This window comes from Musa acuminata, chromosome BXJ1-3 (assembly GCF_036884655.1).
Source record: "Musa acuminata AAA Group cultivar baxijiao chromosome BXJ1-3, Cavendish_Baxijiao_AAA, whole genome shotgun sequence".
Taxonomy (NCBI): Eukaryota; Viridiplantae; Streptophyta; class Magnoliopsida; order Zingiberales; family Musaceae; genus Musa; species Musa acuminata.
In genome coordinates this window covers 4,602,828-4,629,971 of record NC_088329.1, presented here as the reverse complement: position 1 = coordinate 4,629,971, position 27,144 = coordinate 4,602,828, and the positions used below count along the sequence as shown (strand labels likewise).

The 27,144-nt window shown below is 40.6% G+C and overlaps 4 protein-coding genes, 1 long non-coding RNA gene and 1 pseudogene across 5 annotated transcripts in view; 3 read left to right on the top strand and 3 right to left on the bottom strand.

The window, feature by feature from the left end:
* The first annotated feature begins 212 nt into the window (after nt 1-212).
* Nucleotides 213-1,958, top strand: LOC135618151 (alpha-amylase isozyme 3C-like). Its single transcript, XM_065119004.1, has 4 exons — nt 213-332; nt 407-539; nt 633-1,438; nt 1,515-1,958. The coding sequence occupies exons 1-4, from the start codon at nt 249-251 to the stop codon at nt 1,764-1,766; spliced, it is 1,275 nt and encodes a 424-aa protein (XP_064975076.1). The 5' UTR covers nt 213-248; the 3' UTR covers nt 1,767-1,958.
* A 3,830-nt stretch (nt 1,959-5,788) lies between these two features.
* The window catches only part of LOC135636683 (uncharacterized), a 31,885-nt gene continuing 10,529 nt past the window's right edge, over nt 5,789-27,144 (bottom strand). Inside the window, exon 3 of the long non-coding RNA XR_010495987.1 lies at nt 5,789-5,820. This is a non-coding gene — a long non-coding RNA (uncharacterized LOC135636683). The remainder of the gene's footprint in view (nt 5,821-27,144) is intronic.
* On the bottom strand, nt 7,507-8,714 carry LOC135636680 (uncharacterized). Its single transcript, XM_065148571.1, has 2 exons — nt 8,024-8,714; nt 7,507-7,949 (listed from the first exon to the last, which is right to left on the bottom strand). The coding sequence occupies exons 1-2, from the start codon at nt 8,651-8,653 to the stop codon at nt 7,584-7,586; spliced, it is 996 nt and encodes a 331-aa protein (XP_065004643.1). The 5' UTR covers nt 8,654-8,714; the 3' UTR covers nt 7,507-7,583.
* LOC135618103 (gamma-glutamylcyclotransferase 2-3-like) lies at nt 9,425-14,750 on the top strand. Its single transcript, XM_065118990.1, has 8 exons — nt 9,425-9,641; nt 9,755-9,831; nt 12,451-12,504; nt 14,082-14,138; nt 14,218-14,258; nt 14,335-14,406; nt 14,484-14,563; nt 14,628-14,750. The coding sequence occupies exons 1-8, from the start codon at nt 9,533-9,535 to the stop codon at nt 14,699-14,701; spliced, it is 564 nt and encodes a 187-aa protein (XP_064975062.1). The 5' UTR covers nt 9,425-9,532; the 3' UTR covers nt 14,702-14,750.
* Nucleotides 17,769-19,532, bottom strand: LOC135636673 (alpha-amylase isozyme 3C-like; annotated as a pseudogene).
* Nucleotides 22,488-24,256, top strand: LOC135618087 (alpha-amylase isozyme 3C-like). The gene is made up of 4 exons (XM_065118989.1): nt 22,488-22,609; nt 22,684-22,816; nt 22,910-23,715; nt 23,788-24,256. The coding sequence occupies exons 1-4, from the start codon at nt 22,526-22,528 to the stop codon at nt 24,037-24,039; spliced, it is 1,275 nt and encodes a 424-aa protein (XP_064975061.1). The 5' UTR covers nt 22,488-22,525; the 3' UTR covers nt 24,040-24,256.

Below are 27,144 nucleotides of genomic sequence, written 5' to 3'. Positions count from 1 at the left end.
CCCGAGACGCTGCAGTAATCAAAAGGCTTATCTACTTGTGAGAGTTGGCAACGGACTTCGCCCTATCTTCTTCCAATCACCGGTGACCCCACGCAGGTTATGGGCCACAACAACGCTTATCTACTTCCCCTCATGCCTTACTTGCCCTGCCACTTCCAGCTATATATACGTGCCCTTAGCCCTCACACTTCTCCCATCCCCATCCCGTTCCATCCTTTGCTCCTTCGACGGAAGAAAGCAAGGAAGAGATGAGGATCTATTTTGGTCCTTCGATGTTTCTGCTTCTGTTTCTTGTCGTTCCGAACTTGGCTCAGTCCCAGATACTCTTCCAGGTAGAGATAAACAGATCCATTTGTTGCCTTTATCCTTGATCGCGTTTACAGTAAGAGAAACGAATACGTTGCAGGGCTTCAACTGGGAGTCGTGGAGGCAGCAAGGCGGCTGGTATAACTTCTTGAAAGACAAAGTCTCTGATATAGCCAACGCTGGAGTCACCCACGTCTGGCTGCCTCCGCCCTCGCACTCTGTCGGCGTTCAAGGTCGTCCCGTGATTCGTATTTGCCGTCTTGATCACTCTCACATGTTGACCGAGTCGGCCTTGGTCTAAACTCTTCTGAGACTTCTCCTCTCAGGTTACATGCCGGGCCGGCTCTACGACTTGGGTGCTTCCAAGTATGGGAATCAGGATGAGTTGAAGGCGCTGATCGGCGCTTTCCACGACAAGGGAGTCAAATGCGTGGCCGACATCGTCATCAACCATCGTTGCGCAGACAAGCAAGACGGGAGAGGCATATATTGCATCTTCGAAGGCGGAACCGATGATGCCCGCCTCGACTGGGGTCCACACATGATCTGTAGGGACGACACACAGTACTCCGACGGCACCGGAAACCTCGACACCGGCGAGGGCTTCGCTGCGGCTCCCGACATCGACCACCTCAACACGCAGGTCCAGCGTGAGCTCACGGACTGGCTGAACTGGCTCAAGACTGACATCGGCTTCGACGGGTGGAGGCTCGACTTTGCCAAGGGTTACTCCTCGAGCATCGCCAAGATCTACGTCGAACAGACGCAGCCAAACTTCGTGGTGGCTGAGATCTGGAGTTCATTAGCTTACGGAAACGATGGGAAGCCAGCATACGATCAGAACGGCAACCGTCAAGAGCTGGTTAATTGGGTTCAGCAGGTCGGAGGCCCAGCGACGGCCTTTGATTTCACCACAAAGGGAATACTACAAGCTGCCGTGGAAGGTGAACTTTGGAGGATGCGTGATCCCCAGGGGAAGGCGCCCGGCTTGATGGGGTGGTGGCCGGAGAAGGCTGTCACCTTCGTCGACAACCACGATACCGGTTCGACGCAAAGGTTGTGGCCTTTTCCTTCTGATAAGGTCATGGAAGGCTACGCTTATATCCTCACGCATCCGGGCGTGCCTTCCATCGTAAGTATGCTTCTGCACAACATTCGATTCAAATAGTATCACAGCATGACGATTATATATATGTTCGTGTTTGCAGTTCTACGACCACATGTTCGACTGGGGATTGAAGGCGGCGATAACTCAGTTGGCTGAGATCAGAACACGAAATGGAATTCATTCGGGTAGCGCCCTCAACATTCTGGCGTCTGATGCTGACCTCTACATGGCAATGATCGATGGGAAGATACTGACAAAGCTAGGCTCGAGATACGACGTGGGGAATCTCGTTCCTTCCAACTTCCACGTCGTTGCCTCTGGCAATAACTACTGCGTGTGGGAGAAGAGATGAAGACGACGATGATGAATCATGGAAGAGAATTTTCGCTTCTCTTTCGTTCACGTTTCTCATCTGTGTTGTAAGACCTCGGTATGAATGAGGTCATGAAGCTTTTCCCTACTTGGCCGTGAGGCAGGCAGAATAAGTGATTCCTGGTAAGGACTATCGTAATCTATTCGACCAATAAAAGGCAAATTAATGATCCGTATGGATCGATCCAAGTGAAATAATCGAGTTCCATGGTGCTAATCTCCAAATATGTTATGGTAATTATCATGAGATACGTAAAATGGGGACAGTGTTCACTGTGAAGTTTAGCTAACCCATATATCGACGCTTCAAACAAGGAAAAGATCAAAAGAAAATAAACGAAGAGGGATGTGTTTTGCATGTGGAGAAGTAGAAACTCATTCCATGTCAGTCTCAAGATCAAAATAGTTATTCTAATATTCTTCAAGTAGTAACTCAACAAATGCTATAAGGGTTGTTGAGAACGTTGAACATATGCCCAATTTTTGATAATTATATCCATCACACTATAATTAAGTACTCCGAGGGATTTGTTTTAATTAAATTGGGGAATAAGAGATATTTTTCACAAGCCATCTTTTAGTTAAATTGTCGGAGTTCATTAAATGATGTCTAATATTTTGAGATTTTTCATTCTCAGCAAATCTTTATCAAGAAAAAAGTTGATTTTATTTTATGCTCATCTTGTCTGTGGGTCCTACTCTCATACATCCACTAGCAAGTCGGTTACAAAATGCGGGAAGAAACGAAGAGGTGATCTTTTTTTTGGAACAAACGGACACGTGTCAGGCATACGTTTTCCTTCTTTACTGTCGCGAACACCGAACAGCGGAGTTGATCGATTCCGAAGCTGGTGTTTGGAAACTCAACGGTCAATGCGCACAAAAATATGCCATACGGTAAGATTCGTGCCATCGGAATCAACGGATTGGATTAAATTTATGATCTCCTTCTCTCTCGCTCACATATCGTTTGGCTTCCTCTCGCCACAGAGGAAGCGGGCGGAACCGAGCGAGGGGCGCGGTCGAGTCCTCCTTCACCTATCATCATCGCCTTCGACACCTCGAAACCAACGACAAGAGAAGGCGTTCGCCATGTGTGGAATCCTCGCGGTGCTCGGCTGCGCCGATACCTCGCTCGCAAAGAGGGTAAAAGGTTGTCTTTGACACGTTTCGTAGCAATCGGACGCAGGATTTGGTCCTGTTTGTTTGTAGTGCGATCGATTGTGTATTGCTTACCGAATCCAATATGCATTTATCATTTCCATGTCAGATTTTGCACAATTTTTCTTACATTTATGACGAGTGACATATATACTATCTTGCGTTATTGCTAACATGTAAATATCCACTTTCTTGATAAAAGTTCCACAGTAGTCTTGATATAGAGTTTCTTTAATCCATATTTTGGATGTGTTTGGATGTGTTTCTTTAATCCACAGTAGCATTGGGAGAGTTGCGAAAGATGGGTTTGGATGTGTATGGCAGGCGGTCGACTGCTAATAACTTGATCATAAGCGCCAACGTTAGGTGCCGTCCATGTCAATGGGGGTGGAGGACTTGGTCATGGTCATGACCATGGTAGCAATGATAATAGAAGTGCTTGTTATGGTGATATTTATGGAGGAGGTAATACTGAATTGGTTGTGGCAGGTGCGACTATAATGGCTTGTTGTCAATGGTGATAGTGGTGAGTGCAGGTCATGGTAATAGTGGATGGAGCATGTGATAGTCACATTAACGATGATGGTGGTGATAAAAACAATAAACACAAGTCATGGTAATAGTATAATAGATGATGATAATAAAAAGGAAAATGCAGCGAAGATGCCAAGCCTCTTGAATGCTTTTGATGTTATTCAGACTCGTATACGTAACGTTGTCTAGGTATCTCCGAGGTGAAAATGATTAACTCCTAATATATCACCTACATGATAACCAAGGTCGAGAGAGGTTTCTCATCTCAATCTCTTTAATGTTCAATTTAGTAACTCGAGGTGCATGAGTACGAGTGCGAATAATCCTTTCTTTATTTAAGCTAAAGCGAGTTTTTATGCTTAATCATAAAGGGTAATGAACCTTACGATTATCTTTTTTATCATAAAAAAATTTACGATTATCTTTTTTATCATAAAAAAATTTACGATTGTCTTTTTTATGATAAATGATATGAAGAAAGTTTGTGATTGTCTTTCTTATTATAAATGATAAAAAAAAAATCATAAAGGGTAAGGAACCTTATGATTGTCTTTTTTATCATAAAAAATTTATGATTTTTTTTATCATAAATGATACGAAAAAAGCTTGTGATTGTCTTTCTTGTTATAAATGATAAAAAAGAAGTCTGATTTTCTCCTTTCTCTTTTAAGTATAATGTAGCTATGATGTATTGGATGATTAATCGATAATATATCTCCTATTAGATATCATATTCATTTCATTGTTAGGTAATTAAAATAAGTGCTGACCAATGTTTCAAACATTTTTAACTGAAAAGTATATAACAAGAGTCTAGCATTACCATTTAATATTAGATTGTGAGGTGGAAATTATTAGGTGAAATTTCAAGGACGTTGACCAAAATTCTGCAATTTGATACGAAATCTCACGTCAAATGGGAACACTCCACATGATGTTGAGAGTACAAAAATTACTTTTGAGCTTAGCTAAAAATCCCACTGTTTCATATAATACACATTTATGCAAATCATATCGTGAAATGAAAGGCCAAATAAACACAACTGAATATCTTATATACAAACTTGGAGTGGAAGATCACATAAATCAAACAAGAAATGATTTTGCTTGATTGATCCCCTTCACCACAAACATATATGTCTATTTAGGTCGATAGAAGAGGGTGTAATTAGAAGCAAAGAGAATTGACTGACATATAACGTGTGCTTTGGTGTTCTAGTATTTAAAATGAAACTATAGATTTAAGTCAAATCATCCAAGCCAAGTCATATTATACATATAAGTAAATCGCTCAGTATATATATATATATATATATATATATATATATATATATATATATATATATATATATATATATATATATATATATGTTTACCTATTTGGTTTACCTCTATGCCGGGTGACGTTGTCAAGGTGACGTCGCAGAATTAAAAAAAAAATTACGACGTCATCTCGAGCAAAGTCGCAGATTAAAAAAAAATTATGATGTTGCCCGAGAAGAGAAGGAAAAAAAAATATCTCCACCCCACGATGCTAATGCGTCTTCTCCTGCACGGATGAGAAGTCACCAATAGATGAGGAGGAGAGCGGCAATCTCCAGGTTCTCCATTTTTTCCCTATTTCTTTCTTCCCCTTTTCCCTCTTCTTTCTTCTCCCTCGGTCATCGTCGACGATAAAGTCTCAATCGACGACGATAACACCTCAATCGATGGTACCGCTCAGTAGTTGGCAATCCTTGTATTGGTTTCCTAATGGACCGATATGTACCGCTCGATATGGACAGTATCATTCGGTATTGCAAACTTTGGTGCCAACAATGATAGGGGCAGTGGTAGCATTTATCAATGTGGTGATATAGTGATGGCAACAACCATAATGTAAATGCCAGTAATGGTGATGACCACGAGGCTTGCTACATGAGAAGCTTTAAAAAAATCTAAAAACTAACTTTTGTTTTCTTTGTACACCCAACCCTACACAAGATTTAAAAAATGGTAAAGCATGTGTTTCAAAATATAATTTATTGTAAGCAAACACATCCTTTGATATCAATACTAGACTAATTACCATAGAGAAAATTCAACCTCATAGTAGTGACTCGTGCAAGAAGGAATTAATATGTGTCGGACACAAAACTGTTATAATATCAAGTTGTTAAAACTATATTTGATATAATGTCTAACTCAATCTAATAAGAAGAGCTTGATGGAATGTATATTTTACCAAAAATAAAAATTCATATCTAATGCAAATTAAATATAAAGATAAATATTGTAGAATACTACCTCTAGGGCAATCCTATGATCTCTTCACCAGAAACTTTGTATGCAACTCCCCACTAGAAGCATAAGAAACAAAAGAAACCATTAAGCAAAATACAACAATAAAAGGATATCAGAATAAAAAATACAAACACAAAAACAAACATATGTTTTTGTAAGTACAAGAAAACATATCAATTGTTTACATATCTCTTGTTATATATCAATTGTATGTATATCAACAATATATTTTGTACATCACATGTAATAACATCTGTTAGTTATCTAACATGTTTATTTGTGAGCATTTATCATTCATCAAAATGGAGATTATTATTACAATAACCAAGCCGTAAATTTCAACTATTTGAGGTCGGTTACATAGATATTTTATCATCATTGAGATTTATAAAAAGTCATATTTAATTAATTTTAAGACATTTAAATCTTTATTTATAATTTTCAGTAAAATCGTTTTAGATATTCGTCTATCTTTTCTTATATCACTAACATTAATTATTTCACCTCTTTTAACTACTACATCTAGAGGTCTCCTAAGCACATGTTCATACCATCTTAAATGATTTTCTCCCATCTTATTCTCAATCGAGGCATTACCTAATTGTTCACGAATAAAAATATTTCTTTTCTAATATTTCATAGTAACTCCACACATTCATCTCAATATTCTCATCTCGACAACACAAACTTTTTATATATGTTGTTTCTTAATTTCCCAGTACTCATATTCATAAAGTATTATTGGTTTCACAACTACTTTATAAAATTTTTCTTTTAATCTCAAAGGTATTCGATGATCATACAGGACTCTTGATGCCCCTTGTCGTTTTAACCATAATGTTGTTATTCAATGAATAGTGTCTTCATCAATCTCTCAATATCTTTATAGTTCAAATTTATACTCAATTTCACTTAGGCTCTCACCAACTAGGATAATATCATCAGTAAATAACATTTACTTGGGAGGTCTATTATGTAAATGACTAGTAAATTCATCCATTATCAATGTGAAAAGGTAGGAACTTAATGAGAATCCTTCATGTAATTCTATATTAATATGAAATTTATTAGACACACTTTCTATAGTTCTAATACTAGTAGTTATATTATTATACATATCTTTAATAATATCAATATAATTAGTGAAAACTCACCATAATAAATCTCTAAGAATCATATCACGGGATTTTTATAAGTCAATAAAGCCCAATGTTCATCGTATCGTAGCATATCATTCGATACGAGTAGTACATACCGGTCCGACAAGGGATCGATACGGGCAATATATCAACATGTCCCCTGTGTACCATGTGTTGATACACTCAGTACAAGTTGGTATGGCTCTATATGTATTGTACTGATAACTAATCGATACATCGATAAAGACTAGTAAAGCGAATCATGATAAAGCCCAAATACAAATATTTCTTTCTCTCTCTATATTTTTTTTATTAATTATTTTAATAAATAAATAATTTTTTATGTTTGATCTTTCGAGCATAAAATTAAATTGATTTTTAAAGATATTTATTTTAAGTCTTATCATATTTTCGATAAATCTTTACCAAAATTTTATAATATAGCTCATGATTTTAATTTCTCCGTAAGCATATTGTTATTATAAAAAAAAAAGGGTTCTGATGTCACATATGTTACTACCAAGTCTATCACAGAAAGGCAATGAATATAAGCATTTCATAACGGAAAAAAACTATCTATGGTACTCCAAAGAAATAGATGGATTGCAGGGAAACATGATTCCATTTAATATCACAATGAAACCATCTTTTTTCTAAAGCTAACAACAGAACCAAAGATTTCACACTAAAATAGATTTACAAAGATGAGAAACGATATTTTTTCTTACAACACAGATGAGAAACGTTAACGAAAGAGAAGCGAAAAGTCTCTTCCATGATTCTTCATCGTCGTCTTCATCTCTTCTCCCACACGCAGTAGTCATTGCCAGAGGCAACGACGTGGAAGTTGGAAGGAACGAGATTCCCCACATGTGATAGTGATCACGACGGCAAATAGGAATCACGGAACGACCTTGAACGCCGACGGAGTGCGAGGGCGTAGGCAGCCAGACGTGGGTGACTCCAGCGTTGGCTATATCAGAGACTTTGTCTTTCAAGAAGTTATACCAGCCGCCTTGCTGCCTCCACGACTCCCAGTTGAAGCCCTGCAACGTATTCGTTTCTCTTACTGTAAACGCGATCAAGGATAAAGGCAACAAATGGATCTGTTTATCTCTACCTGGAAGAGTATCTGGGACTGAGCCAAGTTCGGAACGACAAGAAACAGAAGCAGAAACATCGAAGGACCAAAATAGATCCTCATGTCTTCCTTGCTTTCTTCGGTCGAAGGACCAAATCGCTTGAGCTTGTAGCCGACCTGATCGGTGGTGAGGTGGGGGCCGACGGAGCTCTTGATGGAGGCGAAGAAGGCAGCCATGGTGGGCTGCTTGGGAAGGGCGTCGGTGCGGGAGCGGAAGGCGAGGGCGCCCTTGAGGAGCTCGACCTCATCGTGCTCCGACCAAACCTTCTTCTGCCGGATTTCGGGGGAGCTCTTGCCGCCGAACTCGCGGGGCTTCCGCTTCCGCTCGCTACGCCTCGACGTGGCGGCAGGTGAGGCGGCCGCGTGGGATTCCGGGAGGGGTTTCGAGGCAGGAGGAGTCTGGGGGGCCGAGCGGCCACCGGGGCCGCCGTTGGTGGAGGGAGGGTCCTCCGTGGTTGGCAGTCGGGAGTCGGCCGCAGCCGCGGAGGAGTGAGAAGAAGAGGAGGAAGAAGAAGCTTTGTTCGCGGAATGTGAAGCGAGGCGTTTGGATCGCATGCTTTCAGGGGGATTTGGGATAAGAGTCAGACAGAGGGGAGGAGACAACGGCATAAAGAAGTCGTCTTCTACATCTCATCTGCTCGAGGAGAGAGATGGGGAATGGGACGGTCAATTTGCCCCCAAAACACGAGAATATTCTTCATAGGGAGATTTCTGGGCTTTCTATTTCGAATTTTAGATCCGCTTCAGTAATTGGGCGATTATGGGCCGGATCGGCCTAAACTAAGCACATAATGTTTGGGCCGGGCCTCGACTGGCCTCACAAATCTATCCGAAGACTGCACTCGGTATCATTATATACTATTTCTGCTTTTACAAATCCATTCATACGATGTCTAGAAATAGCATATCTACCCTTAAAATTTTCATTGTCCACCAAAACATTATTTTGAGTTAAAACTATATAAAATATTCCTAATAGACTTTACAACATAGTAAGTTTTTAAAGTACATAATCAATAGATTAAATATAGGGATGCATATGCAAGTTTTTTAGCTTGGGAGGACAAATATGATATTGTTACATTTCCTAGAGGGTCGATATGTAAAAGCGTATATATTAAAGATTTTTTTAAAAAAATCTTATTTACAAACGCCAATCGTTTAACTCCATCTCTCGAAACAAACGCGGAAAAGCTACAGCCAACCAGCTTCGACCACGAAGGCACTGATTGCCTGTGTCGTCTCAGTCAGGGGACGCGTATATTTCTCGTACGAGACTGTGGGTCCCGTGAAATAAATGTGACGAGAGCCGGCCGCCTCTCAGAAGGGCCAAATGTTCCATGTTGTGATGATACAGGCGATCACCGCCCCGAACTTAGTGACTGACGCAAGAGTAACAGAACACGATCACTTGGTCGTCTCTCCCCTCTCCGTCCCCAGAACTCGTATAGGGAGGGAGAAGACGAGGAGTGGGAGGGAGATCGCAAGATGGTGCTGTGGGTGTTCGGGTATGGGTCTCTGATATGGAAGGCGGGGTTCCGCTACGACGAGAGGCGCGTCGGATTTATTAAGGGATTCCGTAGGGTCTTCTACCAAGGCAAGCCACCTTCCTCCCTTCCTACCCTTTAAGAAGAGTGCAAAACGTTGGTTTTTAATGGTTTGTTGCTTTTGGTGTCTGAATCATTTGATCTATTGGGTGGAATGGAATAGGTAGCACAGACCACAGAGGGACTCCCGATTTCCCCGGAAGAACCGTCACTTTGGAACCCCTTCGCGGAGCAATCTGTGTACTCTCTCTCTCTCTCTCTCTCTCTCTCTCTCTCTCTCTCTCTCTCTCTCTCTCTCTATTCCCTTTACTGTCACGATTAATGATTTGTGTGTGATTGTTTGGACTGTTAATTACGGCGACAGAGAGAATTTTTCGTTTGCTGGATCTGCTGAGTTGGATACTCCTTTTTTTGAGGGAAGAAACTTCTATCCATGACTTTTTCGCACTGACAGCTGTGTCTGCTCAGTCGTTCTTTGATTAGAGGGCAAAAAAGCTTTTATACATGATTAGGTCTGTCAGGCGTTAATCGTGTGTGTTGCAACAAATTGTGAACGCCCACCGTGGGGTTCGAAACCACGAACACAAGATTCAGAGCTTTGTGCTATAACTGGAATTAATTTTTTTTAATTAAAATGCCGTATATTTAAAAAAAATTGTTGGCTCTTTGTAGAAGTTTCATACTGTCAAACTTGATGCATGTTGTAGTTCTGCAGCTATTGCAGACTGTTTCTCAAGATATTGGGCTGTCGGACCTCTATTATCTAAGGAGAAATAAATGACAGTTTATCTCTGGAATTGTTTCATTGGCTTGTAAGAATATGAAAGAAGAATAATAAAGCTTTCTTGCCAAAATTGTTTCAATAGGATAAGTAGATGACTGTTAACTCTTGGCATACATATTGGAGCAAACTCTTATAAGCATAGTTCAGCTTGTAGTTTGGAAAACCTTTGTGCTAAGCTTTTATAATTTCATTTCTCTCATACTTTTGTTTTCTATCAAATTATAGAATCTTCACCTTTGAAGTTTCACTATATGAATATATGGTCTATGTAAATCTATATTAGTGTGAAATATTTGGTGCTGTTGTTAGCTTTAGAAAGAAAATGGTTTCATTGTGATATTAAATGGAATCTATTTCTTTAGAGCACCATAGATAGTTCTTTCGTGATGAAATGCTTATAATCATTGCCTTGTTGTCATAGATTTGGTGGTAACATATGTGACATTATAAACCTTTTTTTTCTACAATAACAATATGCTTACAGAGAAACTAAAATCATGAGCCATATTATAAAATTTTGGTAAAGAGTTATCGAAAATATGATAAAGCTTAAAACAAATATCTCTAAAAATCAATTTAATTTTATGCTTGAAAGATCAAACATAGAAACTATTTATTTATTAATATAATTAATGAAAAAGTATAGAGAGAAAAAGAAATATATGTATATGGGCTTTATCATGGTTCGCCTTACTAGTCTGTACCGATATATCGACCTTTTATCAGTAAACTATATATCGAGCCATATCGACCTGTATCGAGTGTACCAACACATGGTACCTAGAGACATATTGATATACTGCCCGTATCGATCCCCCATCATACCGGTATGTATTGCTCGTACCAAATGTTATGCTATGGTACGATGAACATTGGGCTTTATTGACTTAGAGAAAGCTTGTGATAGGGTTCTTAGAGATTTATTGAGATGAGTTTTAGAAAATAAAGATATATTCACTAATTATGTTGATATTATTAAAGATATGCATGATAATGTAGCTACTAGTATTAGAACTATAGGGAGTGTGTCTAGTGAATTTCTTATTAGTATAGGATTACATTAAGGATTCTCATTAAGTCCCTACCTTTTCACATTGATAATGGACCTCCCCAGTGTATGTTATTTACATAATAGACCTTCCCAGTGTATGTTATTTGCTGATGATATTATCCTAGTTGATGAGAGCCTAAGTGGAATTGATTATAAGCTTGAGCTATGAAGATATTATTCATTGAATAATAACATGATGGTTAAAACGACAAGGGGCATCAAGATTCTTGTGTGATCATCAAATACCTTTGAGATTAAAAGAAAAAATTTATAACATAGTTGTGAAACTAATAATACTGTATGAATCTGAGTGCTGGGCACTTAAGAAACAACATATATAAAAAGTTTGTATTGTCGAGATGAGAATATTGAGATGACTGTGTGGAGTTACTAGGAAAGATTAAAAAAGAAATACTTTTATTCGTGAACAATTAGGTAATGCTTCGATTGAGGATAAGATGAGAGAAAATCGTTTAAGATGGTATGAACATGTGTTTAAGAGACCTATGAATGTAGTACTTAGAAGAGGTAAAATGATTAATGTTAGTGATACGAGGAAAGATAGAGGAATATCTAGAAAGACTTTAATAGAAGTTATAAATAAAGATTTAAGTATGTTGAAGTTAACTAAATATATGACTTTTTACAAATCTCAATGGCGATAAAAGATCCATGTGCACGACCCTAAATAGTTGGGATTTACGATTTTGATGTTGTTATTGTTGTAATAACAATATGCATTTTGATGAATAATAAAAGCTCACAAATAAACATGTTAGATAACTAACATATGTTGTTACATGTGTTGTGCAAAATATATTGTTGATATACATACAGTTAGATCACACTGTAGGCATTAGTGTATGAAGAAGCAGATATATAAAAAGAGATGCATAAACAATTGATATGCTTTCTTGTACTTACAAAAACAGATGTTTGTTTTTGTGTTTGCATTTTTTTCATTCTGATATCCTTTTATTGTTGTATTTTGCTTAATGGTTTCTTTTGTTCCATATGCTTCTAGTGGGGAGTTGCATACAAAGTTTCTGGTGAAGAAGATCAGAGGATTGCCCTAGAGGTAGTATTCTACCATATTTATCTTTATATTTAATTTGCATTGGATATGAATTTTCATTTTTGGTAAAATACACATTCCATCAGCTTGGGCTCTTCTTATTAGATTGTGTTAGACATTATATCAAATGTAGTTTTAACAACTACAGTTAGACATTATAACAGTTTTGTGTCCGAGTGTAACCACACAGATTACTTTCTTCTTGCATGAGTCACCATTATGAGGTTGAATTTTCTCTATGGTAATTAGTCTAGTATTGATATCAAAGGATGTGTTTGCTTACAATAAATTATATTTTGAAATACATGCTTCACCATTTTTTTAATCGTGTAGGGTTTCGTGTACAAAGAAAACAAAAGTTAGTTTTTGGATTTTTTTAAAGCTTCTCATGTAGTAAGCCTTGTGGTCATCACCATTACTGGCATTTACATTATGGTTGTTGTCATCACTATATCACCACCATGATAAATGCTACCACTGACCCTGTCATTGTTGTCACTACAGCTATGTCGCCACTAAGTTTCGACTGAAGCCACTAAATGAATCCTTTTAGTTGTTTCTTTATTGACCTTTTTCTTCTTTCATTAATTTTTCATAAATTTAACAATACCACTTTTCGTTATACTTTGCTAATCCTTCAACCAACTAAACCTATCAAAAAAAATTTAATCCTTTAAGTTATTATATTCTGTGTTGATTCTTTTACTTCCTAGCCGTTTATCTTTGATTTTTTTTATATTTATAGTTTGAAACAAAATGATGTTTTTTCTTATATATCTGTCTATTTTATTTCATTACTTTTATAGAAATTTATGTCTTGCTTCAACTGGTGATGCACTCTTTTGTGCCTCTTGTCTCAAAGCATTCAAGAGGCTTGGCATCTTCGCTGCATTTTCCTTTTTATCATCACCTATTATACTATTACCATGACTTCTGTTTATTGTTTTTGTCACCACCATCATCGTTAATGTGACTATCACATGCTCCATCCACTATTACCATGACCGGCACTAACTAAGAGTCACCACTATCACCATTGACAACAAGCCATTATAGTCGCACCTGCCACAACCAATTCAGTATTACCTCCTCCTTAAATATCACCATAACAAGCACTTCTATTATCATTGCTACCATGGTCATGACCATGACCAAGTCCTCCGCCACCATCATCTATATTCTATCATCACCATTATCACTATTACTGATAACATGGATGAAAAAGATCTGTTTTCCAAAAGTGAACATGGCCCAAACAATTTATTTGGGTTTTTATCCATTTATGCATATCTGTTTTACATACAATTTTGTGTTTTATATTGGAGCCTCTGAGTACCAGAATGATAATGACAATCCAACTAGTTTGCAAGATAAACATCCAGTAATCAGTATCTCAGGTTGCATTTAAATTTTTTTAATTGCACTCAACGATCTAATCTTTCAAATACCTCTTTATTTGTCTCTGTTTCAATTGTAAAGTAAGCACAATTTACTGTTTCTTTAACTTTAGTTTGTCGGATTATATGTTTTCTTTTGGTGGGAGACTGCTGTTTTTTCACATTTTCTTGTCTGCATTGCAGCATCTAGAAATAAGGGAAAAGCAATATGACATGAAGGTTTATCTTGAATTCTACACTGTAAGTAGGACGTACTTTGCCAGCTTCTTTGCTTTCAATTTATGTTGTCTATCAAAAGTGTGCCTATATCTGATTTCAGGACCCGGCTTCTTCTACTCCAGCTATCAATCATGTAATGGTGTAAGTGGCAGGCTAATAAAGTTATATTCTAAAATGTTCTTTTCTGAAACACACTCTGATTCCTATAACTAATTAGATACATAGGTTCAGCGGACAAGAAGGCCAACCAGAATTATTTGGGACCAGCATCACTGGATGAAATGGCCAGGTATGGTGGCCATTTCATTTGTCTACCATGTCTCGAATACGTGTGTCTGGTAGTTGATGTATGTACATATTTTACAGACAAATTGCCGAGGCTGAAGGTCCATCTGGACCCAACAGGGATTACCTTTTCCAACTTGATGATGCGCTAAAACAAATCGGTAAGTTCATTCCTCTTGCCTTCATTTATTTACTTTTAATAATTCTATTTTCCAACTTGTGCAGGATGTGATGACACCCATGTTAGGGATCTTTCTAATGCAGTTAGAAGAATTCTCTCGACAAAAGCAGCAGCATAATTTGAAAAAGGGACAGAACAGCATAGTTTCTGACTAAAGTTGAGCAAAATTCAACATTATAATCTGCTCTGGATCTTGGTTTTCGATACATAGTAGCTTTCTTTGCTGGTTGAGCTAAGTGTTCATGAGAAAACTGCCTTTCCCATTTCTTTTAATTGTTCAGATGGTTATTACACGGTATATGATTTATTCATCCAAGCGAATGCATAACTTGATTAGGGTGCAATTGATATGTATCGACAGTATAAAATTTGGACCGTTACTTGACTCAATAAATGATTCCTCTTAAGCAAACTATATTACTTGGGGAATATATTGTTGTCCAGGCATCAGACGTGAAGAATATCTTGCTTATTTCAGTTGCATTAAATTCTTTGATTCTAAATGAGTAGTGCATAATATTTTTACACCTGGAACTCTAGACAGGTATTGTATTGGATGAGTTCCACTTAATGCTGGAATTCTTATGCCTTTTTTCTCCTTTTAAGATGGAGTAATTTCAAACTGGAAAATAAACATTACAAGAGAAAAAAAAAACTAATTTCTTATTTACATCTCCTTTCACAAACTTTTAAGGAGTAATTTTTTTTATTATGTTTTTGGTGGGAATAATTCCTAACCATTTGCATGTTTGAATACAGTATATCTCAAACACTTCACAAAAGAACCATAAAAAAAAAAAATCATCAATCAAGACTTAGTGTTGAAACGATCTTGTCACACTTTCTAGGCTAGTTTTATAAGAAACATAAGAAAATCATCATGAAGGAACATCTCAAAGGTCCATCTCTCAATAAGCTGGACTAGAGATCAACAATCAATTTAGTAGATAATCCAACCATAATAACTCCACTTCATTATGTCCCTCGGACAAACTCGAGTTACTTGCTTGTCACCATCGGTATGTTCCTAAACCTCACCCATCAGGTATAGACGCTTACGGGTATATTGCAGGCTATCGCTCCACTCCTAACTCAGCTAACCCAATAAGCAATGCTACCATCTTAGCCACAATCGACACCTCAACTTCCACTGACATCGGCACCCATCAGAATACCCTTGATTGGTGTAATGCTAACATCTCAGGATTGCTCAAGTTCTATAGAATTACTAATCGAAAGAGCGCTCTGCTCCCCAATGGTAGAGTTCAATGCATCATTGCACCACCGTCTAAATCTGAGACCCAATTAGTGGATTCAATAGATGACTCCCTAGGGGTCTAGCTAAGGCAGATGGACCAACACCTAAACAAAATGCGACGGGAGTTCCAATAGTCCAAGGGAGAGAATTCGGTCAATCTCACCTAGGGTTGGTCTCCATTCACCCAAAACATCCAAGAGAAACTAATCTCAACCAACTTCTACCTCCCATTGTTAGAAGCCTTTAACAGAAGTACCGACCAGGTTGAACACACAATTGCCTTTCGCCCCCAGATATCTCTCTATGGCGCATTGGACACTCTAATATGTCTCACATTTCTAAGGATGCTGAGAGGCCCAGTGAGGAAGTAATACACTTATCTAAAGCTGCTCTCGGTCGACTCCTTCGTTCGGCTCGTAAAGGAATTCGAACTCCATCGAGAATGTACGCTTGAGGCCATCAGTTGTAATGTTTCTCGAACTCAGGCAATGGAAGGAAGAGACACTATCTGACTTTATCGCTCGGTTCACTAACGAGATCTAAGGCGTCCAAGAAGCTCATCTATCATTTGTGATTCAAATCTTTATAATGGGGCTTAGGCCCTCTAGACTATTTTTGGTTTTTGGTGGAGAGGCTATTGGCGATCATACCCGAGGTGCTAGTCATATGTACCCCGTAAACCAATCGCGTGAGTGATAGCACGTGTGACTTGACACACAGTCCTTTTGCTTATTATTATTATTTGACATTTTATCACTTTATATTATATATTACTTGAATATATTATAATATCTATGGATATGTGCAATGAGAATCGGATCATGATGTGATCACGATAATGAGACCGATTCGTCTTTAAACATAGATTCTAAATAATCCCGATCATAAATTACTCAAGAGGAACATCGAGATAACCGAACAGACTGGTGTGCTATATACCCATCCATATGATGGATGCAGTTGATCTTATAACTGCTCGTGTGGGGACACTAGAGATATAGTACACGTGATCATTGGAGAATGAGTTCATTGATTAATCCGCTTACGGAATGATTAATGGTTGATGATTTCTTATTGTTAGATAGCGATTTCGTAGTCTCGGTGATATATCTGATTCTTTAATATATAAAAACATGTTTCGAATAAGGGAAAGCTATTTTTTTTTAAACTACTCGAACTCATATTTGGGAACCTTGGATTACTAACATGAGCGTCATAGTGATCAGGTCAAAAAAACCTCTCTCGATCTCGCATATACGTCTGTAGCGAATGAATCAACCATTTTAAGTATCATCCATTGGAGACTAAGAGGGGTAGAAGATCACAATCTTAATAGCAAATGGTTGAACTTAGATAAGCATTGAAGTTCTTATATTTTATTATATTTTGTTCAACGATCACTTAAATCATATGATTTGTTTCATCTAGATCATTTTCGTATCATACAATGTTATTCAAATGATCACATGCCATAATAAGTTTTTCGATATGATTTATGATATTGATGAAATATTTCTGTTTTTTTTCTATCATTGATTTAAAGTAACTTTGGAATATTTATGCGAAAGGTTTGATCAAATTTAGGATATATTAATAAGATCGCAAGCATATGATTTTGATTAATGGATCATTTTATGAGTCATTTAGGTGTTTTGGGTTTCGATAGTCATTTTATGATTAAGCATAAGACAGCACCTATGCAAGCTAGTATGATAGCATTTAACTAATGAACTCTGACAATTTCACTAAAAGATGGCTTATGAAAAATATCTCTTATTCCACAATTTAATTTAAAAAAAATCCCTCGGAGTGCTTAATTATAGTGTGATGGATATAATTTTCATGGATCTAATTTTACGTATCTCATGATAATTACCATAACATATTTGGAGATTAGCACCATGGAACTCGATTATTTCACTTGGATCGATCCATACGGATCATTAATTTGCCTTTTATTGGTCGAATAGATTACGACAGTCCTTACCAGGAATCACTTATTCTGCTGCCTCACGGCCAAGAAGGGAAAAGCTTCATGACCTCATTCATACCGAGGTCTTACGATACAGATGAGAAACGTGAACGAAAGAGAAGCGAAAATTCTCTTCCATGATTCATCATCGTCGTCTTCATCTCTTCTCCCACACGCAGTAGTCATTGCCAGAGGCAACGACGTGGAAGTTGGAAGGAACGAGATTCCCCACGTCGTATCTCGAGCCTAGCTTTGTCAGTATCTTCCCATCGATCATTGCCATGTAGAGGTCAGCATCAGACGCCAGAATGTTGAGGGCGCTACCCGAATGAATTCCATTTCGTGTTCTGATCTCAGCCAACTGAGTTATCGCCGCCTTCAATCCCCAGTCGAACATGTGGTCGTAGAACTGCAAACACGAACATAAATATAATCGTCATGCTGTGATACTATTTGAATGGAATGTTGTGCAGAAGCATACTTACGATGGAAGGGACGCCCGGATGCGTGAGGATATAAGCGTAGCCTTCCATGACCTTATCAGAAGGAAAAGGCCACAACCTTTGCGTCGAACCGGTATCGTGGTTGTCGACGAAGGTGACAGCCTTCTCCGGCCACCACCCCATCAAGCCGGGCGCCTTCCCCTGGGGATCACGCATCCTCCACAGTTCACCTTCCACGGCAGCTTGTAGTATTCCCTTTGTGGTGAAATCAAAGGCCGTCGCTGGGCCTCCGACCTGCTGAACCCAATTAACCAGCTCTTGACGGTTGCCGTTCTGATCGTATGCTGGCTTCCCATCGTTTCCGTAAGCTAATGAACCCCAGATCTCAGCCACCACGAAGTTTGGCTGCGTCTGTTCGACGTAGATCTTGGCGACGCTCGAGGAGTAACCCTTGGCAAAGTCGAGTCTCCACCCGTCGAAGCCGATGTCAGTCTTGAGCTAGTTCAGCCAGTCCGTGAGCTCACGCTGGACCTGCGTGTTGAGGTGGTCGATGTCGGGAGCCGCCGCGAAGCCCTCGCCGGAGTCGAGGTTGCCGGTGCCGTCGGAGTACTGTGTGTCGTCCCTACAGATCATGTGTGGACCCCAGTCGAGGCGGGCATCATCGGTTCCGCCTTCGAAGATGCACCATATGCCTCTCCCGTCTTGCTTGTCTGCGCAACGATGGTTGATGACGATGTCGGCCACGCATTTAACTCCCTTGTCGTGGAAAGCGCCGATCAGCGCCTTCAACTCATCCTGATTCCCATACTTGGAAGCACCCAAGTCGTAGAGGCGGCCCGGCATGTAACCTGAGAGGAGAAATCTCGTAATAGTTTAGACCGAGTCCGACTCGGTCAACATGTGAGAGTGATCACGACGGCAAATACGAATCATGGGACGACCTTGAACGCCGACAGAGTGCGAGGGCGGAGGCAGCCAGACGTGGGTGACTCCAGCGTTGGCTATATCAGAGACTTTGTCTTTCAAGAAGTTATACCAGCCGCCTTGCTGCCTCCACGACTCCCAGTTGAAGCCCTGCAACGTATTCGTTTCTCTTACTGTAAACGCGATCGAGGATAAAGGCAACAAATGGATCTGTTTATCTCTACCTGGAAGAGTATCTGCGACCGAGCCAAGTTCGGAACGACAAGAAACAGAAGCAGAAACATCGAAGGACCAAAATAGATCCTCATCTCTTCCTTGCTTTCTTCCGTCGAAGGAGCAAAGGATGGAACGGGATGGGGATGGGAGAAGTGTGAGGGCTAAGGGCACGTATATATAGCTGGAAGTGGCAGGGCAAGTAAGGCATGAGGGGAAGTAGATAAGCGTTGTTGTGGCCCATAACCTGCGAGGGGTCACCGGTGATTGGAAGAAGATAGGGCGAAGTCCGTTGCTGCAGCGTCTCGGGCACGTATGATGACCATATCCAACTGTAGAACGGCTCACATCCCTATTATCGTGACAGTCGAAGACTAGTGGAGAAGGAAGCTTCACATTCACTCTCACAGATGGAGTTATTATCTTCTGGTCCTTCTCTACTAGTGGAGAAGGAAGCTTCACATTCACACTCACAGATGATGAAGCAATTTGCATTTGCTACATAGTAGAGATTGTGTTAGAAAAGCTGCAACCACTAAACATAGAATCATTAATATCATTTATAGTAATAAAAATCAAACCACCCCGTATTCTTTTTTTCACAATTGATTTTAAACCATCAATATTACGACATATTTCGATTAATGGATATTTAAATTTTCTCCTCAGGATCTTTAGATTTATGGCTCTAAATTATATCATTAATAAGGGTTGATACAACATATTTTAGTTCTCAAGACACGTCAAGTCAGAATTCGTACTAAGACATTGCTCGGTCTCGGGAACCCTGAGACGACGCCACCCCCAAGACACACTAAGTCAGAATCCGTATTAAGGCACTGCTCGATCTCGAGAGCCTCGAGACGACGCCGCCCCAAGACATGCCAAGTCAGAATCCGTACTAAGGCACTGCTCGGTATGTCCACCACACCAACCTGCGTACGACCGACCCACATATAGCATATTGGATTCGGTAAGCAATACACAATCGATCGGACTACAAACAAACAGGACCAAATCCTGCGTCCGATGGCTGCGAAACGTGTCAAAGACAACCTTTTACCCTCTCCGCGAGCGAGGTATCGGCGCAGCCGAGCACTGCGAGGATTCCACACATGGCGAATGCCTTCTCTTGTAAGCTAGAGGTCTATTGGTTACTACCTTCTGTTATTCTCTCCCCTTCTCGGTAGCAGATTTGGGGTAGCGATTCGAGAAACGTCATTGTAGCCCTATTGTGTGGATCACCGTTAGAGAAGAGGACGCTTGACCTCCTTCATCCTCTCTTACAGATCTGTAGTGATTCAAAGATATACGATCTCTTTTAGTAATACAACAATCTCACTCGTGATTTTAAGTTTTGTGAGTTTTGCGCATTACTCTTCATACGACGATGAATATTTTTTTAAGAAATTTAAGATTTTTATTTGTTTCTTATTTCACTGCGTGCTTATGTGATGTCGTCCCTAGATTTTCCTATAATAGTATCAGAGTCAGATTGTTCTTACGAAAAATTGATTTTGAACTATATATGTTATATTTTAGAAAAACTTTAGACACGTCAAAATTTTGATGTAGAAAACAAAGAGAGAGAGAGGGCAGTTTTTATTTGGAGGAGAAGGACCGACGCCACCCATGCGAGCTTGTATGATAGCATTTACTGTGTATTTTTGTTTGCAATGTCCATGCGAGTGCTACAAGAACTCCGGACCTTTTTAATTATGTTTGTAAAAACACAAACAAAAAGAAGTTGTTTTCGTTTCTAGAAACATGTGCCAGGATCACAATCTAGTTCATGGAACTCACATCTTTGAGATGTTTTGAATGTGATGGTATCTACTTCTTTCTGCATCAAAAAAGATGAACACAAAATAAAATCAACTTTTTTCTTGATAAAAATTTGCTGAGAATGAAAAATCTCAAAATATTAGACATAATTTAAGGAACTCCGACAATTTCACTAAAAGATGGCTGGTGAAAAATATCTCTTATTCCATAATTTAATTTAAAAAAATCCCTCGGAGTACTTAATTATAGTGTGATGGATATAATTATAAAAAATTGGGCATATGTTCAACGATCTCAACAAACCTTATAGCATTTGAGGAGTTACTGCTTGAAGAATATTAGAATAACTATTTTGTTCTTGAGACTGGCCATTTCACTACAGTGGATGTGTTGCTGCTGCAGTCTTAAGTTGGTATGTGATGCATCTATCTTTCTGTCCTGATCTAATATTATTGATTCTTTCCCATGGCCAATTGGAAAAGTGTTACACTCGATAAGATTCGGCAGATCGAGTGCTGCACAAGAGTAGTAAATGTAATGCTTGCAAAGATTTATGATGATTCAATTATCACATATAATTTTCTAGCTGATAGGGAAAGTACTAACACTACCAATTATCACAAACAATTTATGATGATTCAATCGATACTATGTTGGGCAAGATAAGTCAATAATGATGGAGAACAGACACTGACATGACAGGAAGAGCATAAATGCCACTTGAAATGTGCGTTTTTGCTTCGCTTGCTGGATTAAGCTTGTCTTTTGCCGTTCGGTTGGTCAAGTAAGGGGCATGATTCATACGATAAAGTGGTAAGGTGGTATGGCACTGTGTCCATAGGGAGTCATTGAAGCTTCGAAATGAAATGATATGGGTTCAGAGGGATGCAAATTGCTTCATCATCTTTGAACCGCTTGCGTGTTTTGGACGGCCATGTCTCTCGTCACAGTCTTCTATTGGACGGAAAAGAAAAGGACCACAAGGTAATAACTCCTTCTGTGAGAATGAGCCTGAAGCTTCCCTCTCACACTAGTCTTCGACTGCCACGATAATAGGGATGTGAGCCGTTTCTACAGTTGGATGTGGCCATCAAACGTGCCCGAGACGCTGCAGTAATCAAAAGGCTTATCTACTTGTGAGAGTTGGCAACGGACTTCGCCCTATCTTCTTCCGATCACCGGTGACCCCACGCAGGTTATGGGCAACAACAACGCTTATCTACTTCCCTTCATGCCTTACTTGCCCTGCCACTTCCAGCTATATATACGTGCCCTTAGCCCTCACACTTCTCCCATCCCCATCCCGTTCCATCCTTTGCTCCTTCGACGGAAGAAAGCAAGGAAGAGATGAGGATCTATTTTGGTCCTTCGATGTTTCTGCTTCTGTTTCTTGTCGTTCCGAACTTGGCTCAGTCCCAGATACTCTTCCAGGTAGAGATAAACAGATCCATTTGATTCCTTTGTCCTTCATCGCGTTTACAGTAAGAGAAACGAATACGTTGCAGGGCTTCAACTGGGAGTCGTGGAGGCAGCAAGGCGGCTGGTATAACTTCTTGAAAGACAAAGTCTCTGATATAGCCAACGCTGGAGTCACCCACGTCTGGCTGCCTCCGCCCTCGCACTCTGTCGGCGTTCAAGGTCGTTTCGTGATTCCTATTTGCCGTCGTGATCACTATCACATGTTGACCGAGTCGGCCTTGGTCTAAACTATTCTGAGACTTCTTCTCTTAGGTTACATGCCGGGCCGGCTCTACGACTTGGGTGCTTCCAAGTATGGGAATCAGGATGAGTTGAAGGCGTTGATCGGCGCTTTCCACGACAAGGGAGTCAAATGCGTGGCCGACATCGTCATCAACCATCGTTGCGCAGACAAGCAAGACGGGAGAGGCATATGGTGCATCTTCGAAGGCGGAACCGATGATGCCCGCCTCGACTGGGGTCCACACATGATCTGTAGGGACGACACACAGTACTCCGACGGCACCGGAAACCTCGACACCGGCGAGGGCTTCGCGGCGGCTCCCGACATCGACCACCTCAACACGCAGGTCCAGCGTGAGCTGACGGACTGGCTGAACTGGCTCAAGACTGACATCGGCTTCGACGGGTGGAGGCTCGACTTTGCCAAGGGTTACTCCTCGAGCATCGCCAAGATCTACGTCGAACAGACGCAGCCAAACTTCGTGGTGGCTGAGATCTGGGGTTCACTAGCTTACGGAAATGATGGGAAGCCAGCATACGATCAGAACGGCAACCGCCAAGAGCTGGTTAATTGGGTTCAGCAGGTCGGAGGCCCAGCGACGGCCTTCGATTTCACCACAAAGGGAATACTACAAGCTGCCGTGGAAGGTGAACTGTGGAGGATGCGTGATCCCCAGGGGAAGGCGCCCGGCATGATGGGGTGGTGGCCGGAGAAGGCTGTCACCTTCGTCGACAACCACGATACCGGTTCGACTCAAAGGTTGTGGCCTTTTCCTTCTGATAAGGTCATGCAAGGCTACGCTTATATACTCACGCATCCGGGCGTCCCTTCCATCGTAAGTATGCTTCTGCCTAACATTCGATTCAAATAGTATCACAGCATGACGATTATATGTTCGTGCGTACAGTTCTACGACCACATGTTCGACTGGGGATTGAAGGAGGCGATAACTCAGTTGGCTGAAACCAGAACACGAAATGGAATTCATTCGGGTAGCGCTCTCAACATTCTAGCCTCCGATGCTGACCTCTACATGGCAATGATCGATGGGAAGATACTGACAAAGCTAGGCTCGAGATACAACGTGGGGAATCTCGTTCCTTCTAACTTCCACGTCGTTGCCTCTGGCAATGACTACTGCGTGTGGGAGAAGAGATGAAGACGATGATGATGAATCATGGAAGAGACTTTTCGATTCTCTTTCGTTGACTTTTCTCATCTGTGTTGTAAGACCTCGGTATGAATGAGGTCGTGAAGCTTTTCCCTTCTTGGCCGTGAGGCAGCAGAATAAATGTTTCCTGGTAAGGACTGTGGTAATCTATTCGACCAATAAAAGGCAAATTATTGATCCGTATGGATCGATCCAAGTGAAATAATCGAGTTCCATGTTGCTAATCTCCAAATATGTTATGGTAATTATCATGAGATACGTAAAATTATATCCATGAAAATTATATCCATCACACTATAATTAAGTTCTCCGAGGGATTTTTTTAATTAAATTATTGAATATGAGATATTTTTCCCGAGCCATCTTTTAGTGAAATTGTCAGAGTTCATTAGTTAAATGCTATCATACTAGGCTCTCATCAACTAGGATAATATCTTCATCGATCTCTCCATATCTTTATAGTTCAAGTTTATAATCAATTTCACTTAGGCTCTCATCAACTAGAATAATATCATCAGTAAATAACATATACCGGGGAAGTCTATTATGTAAATGACTAGTAAATTCATTCATTATCAATGTGAAAAGGTAGGAACTTAATGAGAATCCTTAACGTAATCCTATACTAATAAGAAATTCACTGGATACACTTTCTATAATTCTAATACTAATAGTTATATTATCATATATATCTTTAATAATATCAATATAATTAGTGAATGTACCTTTTTTTTCTAAAACTCACCACAATAAATCTCTAAGAACCCTATCACAGGCTTTCTATAAGTCAATAAATCCCAATGTTCATCGTACCGTAGCATATCATTCGATACGAGCAGTGCATACCGGTTTGACAGGGGATCGATACGTGCAGTACATCGATCTATCCCTATGTACCATGTGTTGGTACGCTCGGTACAGGTTGGTATGGCTCGATATGTATTGTACCGATAACTAATCGATACATCGATACAAACTAGTAAGGCGAACCATGATAAAGCCCATATGCAAATATTTCTTTTTCTCTCTATACTTTTTCATTAATTATTTTAATAAATAAATAGTTTTTACGTTTGATCTTTCAAGCATAAAATCAAATTGATTTTTAGAGATATTTGTTTTAAGCCTTATCATATTTTCGATAACTCTTTACCAAAATTTTATAATATAGCTCATGATTTTAATTTCTCTGTAAGCATATTGTTATCATAGAAAAAAAAGGGTTCTGATATCACATATGTTACTACCAAGTCTATGACAGCAAGGCAATGAATAGAAGCATTTCATAGTGAAAAACTATCTATGGTGCTCCAAAGAAATAGATAGATTGCAGGTAAACATGATTCCAGTTAATATCACAATGAAACCATCTTTTTTCTAAAGCTAACAACAGCACCAAAGATTTCACACTACAATAGATTTACAAAGACCATATATTCATATAGTGAAACTTCAAAGGTGAAGATTCTATAATTTGATAGAAAACAAAAGTATGAGAGAAATGAAATTTTAAAAGCTTAGCGCAAAGGTTTTCCAAACTACAAGCTGAACTATGCTTATAAGAGTTTTCTCCAATATGTATGCCAAGAGTTAACAGTCATCTACTTATCCTATTGAAACAAATTTTGCAAGAAAGCCTTATTATTCTTCCTTGATATTCTTACAAGCCAACGAAACAATTCCAGAGATAAACTGTCATTTATTTCTCCTTAGATAATAGAGTTCTGAGAGCCCGATATCTTGAGAAACAGTCTGGCAGAGCTGCAGAACTACAACATGCATCAAGTTTGACAGTATGAAACTTCTACAAAGAGCCAACATTTTTTTTTAGATTTACGCCTGATATATATAATCATGTATAGAAGCTTTTTTGCCCTCAAACCAAAGAACGACTGAGCAGACAACTAACTGTTACGGCAGGTAACTGTTCAGCCGTGGCCTTGGGGCTGTCGCGGCTTGGTCCGGGCCCGGAAGGCGGTGGTCAACGGGCGGGGGAGTCCCTCGGCTCTGCTGGATCTCCAAAGGCAGTGATCTCCGAAGACTTCGCACCTGCACAAAGGTCGGGTCGGGGTGCTCGACTCGACCCCTCCGACGATCAAGTTAGTAAAGGATGTGGAGGGGGCTTAGGAGGAGGGGAAGCCTCCGTCTGTTGAGTGTGTTGAGAGTGTCCCTTTTCTTTGGGGAGTTCGGGAGTATTTATAGACGGATTTAGCGTTATTGGATGTGACTGCCCGCTGGAGCGGGGTGGTACTTTCTGATGGCGTCTGACGCGGTCGCTGGGGTCGCGTGGTGGAACGGTTTGCCGCAGGGTATGGGCGGGAGCTGGTCGTCGCCTTGCCTTGTCGAGGTCAACCACGCCGGGTCGGGGGTTGCTGCGTGGCAGCGAAAGTTGTCAGCGCGGGTCTAGTCAGCGTTATTGCCTTCAGACTTGGGCAGACTGATGCCCAGGTGGGGCCGTCGTCGTGGCGCGTCATTCGGCCATTATTTCCCCTATCATATTCCCCCCCCCCGAAAGGAGCCATGCGTCGGTCGTGATGGGGAAGGAGGTCCAAGGCATGGCTGCATTTCGCGAGCCTCGGGCATTACGCGGCCGAGGAGCAGGACTGGTGAGCCTCGGGCCTTACGCGGCCGAGGAGCAGGACCCAGGTGGGCAAACCGCGCTGGTGAGCCTCGGGCATCACGCGGCCGAGGAGCAGGACTGGTGAGCCTCGGGCCTTACGCGGCCGAGGAGCAGGGCTGGCAAGCCTCGGGCATTACGCGGTCGAGGAGCAGGACCCAGGCGGGCTGACCGCGCTAGTGAGCCTCGGGCATCACGCGGCCGAGGAGCAGGACTGGTGAGCCTTGGGCATCACGCGGCCGAGGAGTAGGACTGGTGGGCCTCGGGCCTTACGCGGCCGAGGAGCAGGGCTGGCGAGCCTCGGGCATTACGCGGCCGAGGAGCAGGACCCAGGCGGGCTGACCGCGCTAGTGAGCCTCGGGCATCACGCGGCCGAGGAGCAGGACTGGTGAGCCTCGGGCATTACGCGGCCGAGGAGCAGGACTGGTGGGCCTCGAGCCTTACGCGGTCGAGGAGCAGGGCTGGCGAGCCTCGGG

Excerpts from the sequence above, each read along its gene's own strand:
- LOC135618151 (XM_065119004.1), top strand. The coding sequence starts at position 249 with ATGAGGATCTATTTTGGTCCTTCGATGTTTCTGCTTCTGTTTCTTGTC. Across the intron at positions 333-406 it reads AGTCCCAGATACTCTTCCAG|GGCTTCAACTGGGAGTCGTG; the intron begins GTAGAGATAAAC and ends AATACGTTGCAG. Across the intron at positions 540-632 it reads GCACTCTGTCGGCGTTCAAG|GTTACATGCCGGGCCGGCTC; the intron begins GTCGTCCCGTGA and ends TTCTCCTCTCAG.
- LOC135636680 (XM_065148571.1), bottom strand. The coding sequence starts at position 8,653 with ATGCCGTTGTCTCCTCCCCTCTGTCTGACTCTTATCCCAAATCCCCCT. Across the intron at positions 7,950-8,023 it reads AGTCCCAGATACTCTTCCAG|GGCTTCAACTGGGAGTCGTG; the intron begins GTAGAGATAAAC and ends AATACGTTGCAG.
- LOC135618103 (XM_065118990.1), top strand. The coding sequence starts at position 9,533 with ATGGTGCTGTGGGTGTTCGGGTATGGGTCTCTGATATGGAAGGCGGGG. Across the intron at positions 9,832-12,450 it reads CCCTTCGCGGAGCAATCTGT|TGGGGAGTTGCATACAAAGT; the intron begins GTACTCTCTCTC and ends ATATGCTTCTAG. Across the intron at positions 12,505-14,081 it reads ATCAGAGGATTGCCCTAGAG|CATCTAGAAATAAGGGAAAA; the intron begins GTAGTATTCTAC and ends TCTGCATTGCAG.
- LOC135618087 (XM_065118989.1), top strand. The coding sequence starts at position 22,526 with ATGAGGATCTATTTTGGTCCTTCGATGTTTCTGCTTCTGTTTCTTGTC. Across the intron at positions 22,610-22,683 it reads AGTCCCAGATACTCTTCCAG|GGCTTCAACTGGGAGTCGTG; the intron begins GTAGAGATAAAC and ends AATACGTTGCAG. Across the intron at positions 22,817-22,909 it reads GCACTCTGTCGGCGTTCAAG|GTTACATGCCGGGCCGGCTC; the intron begins GTCGTTTCGTGA and ends TTCTTCTCTTAG.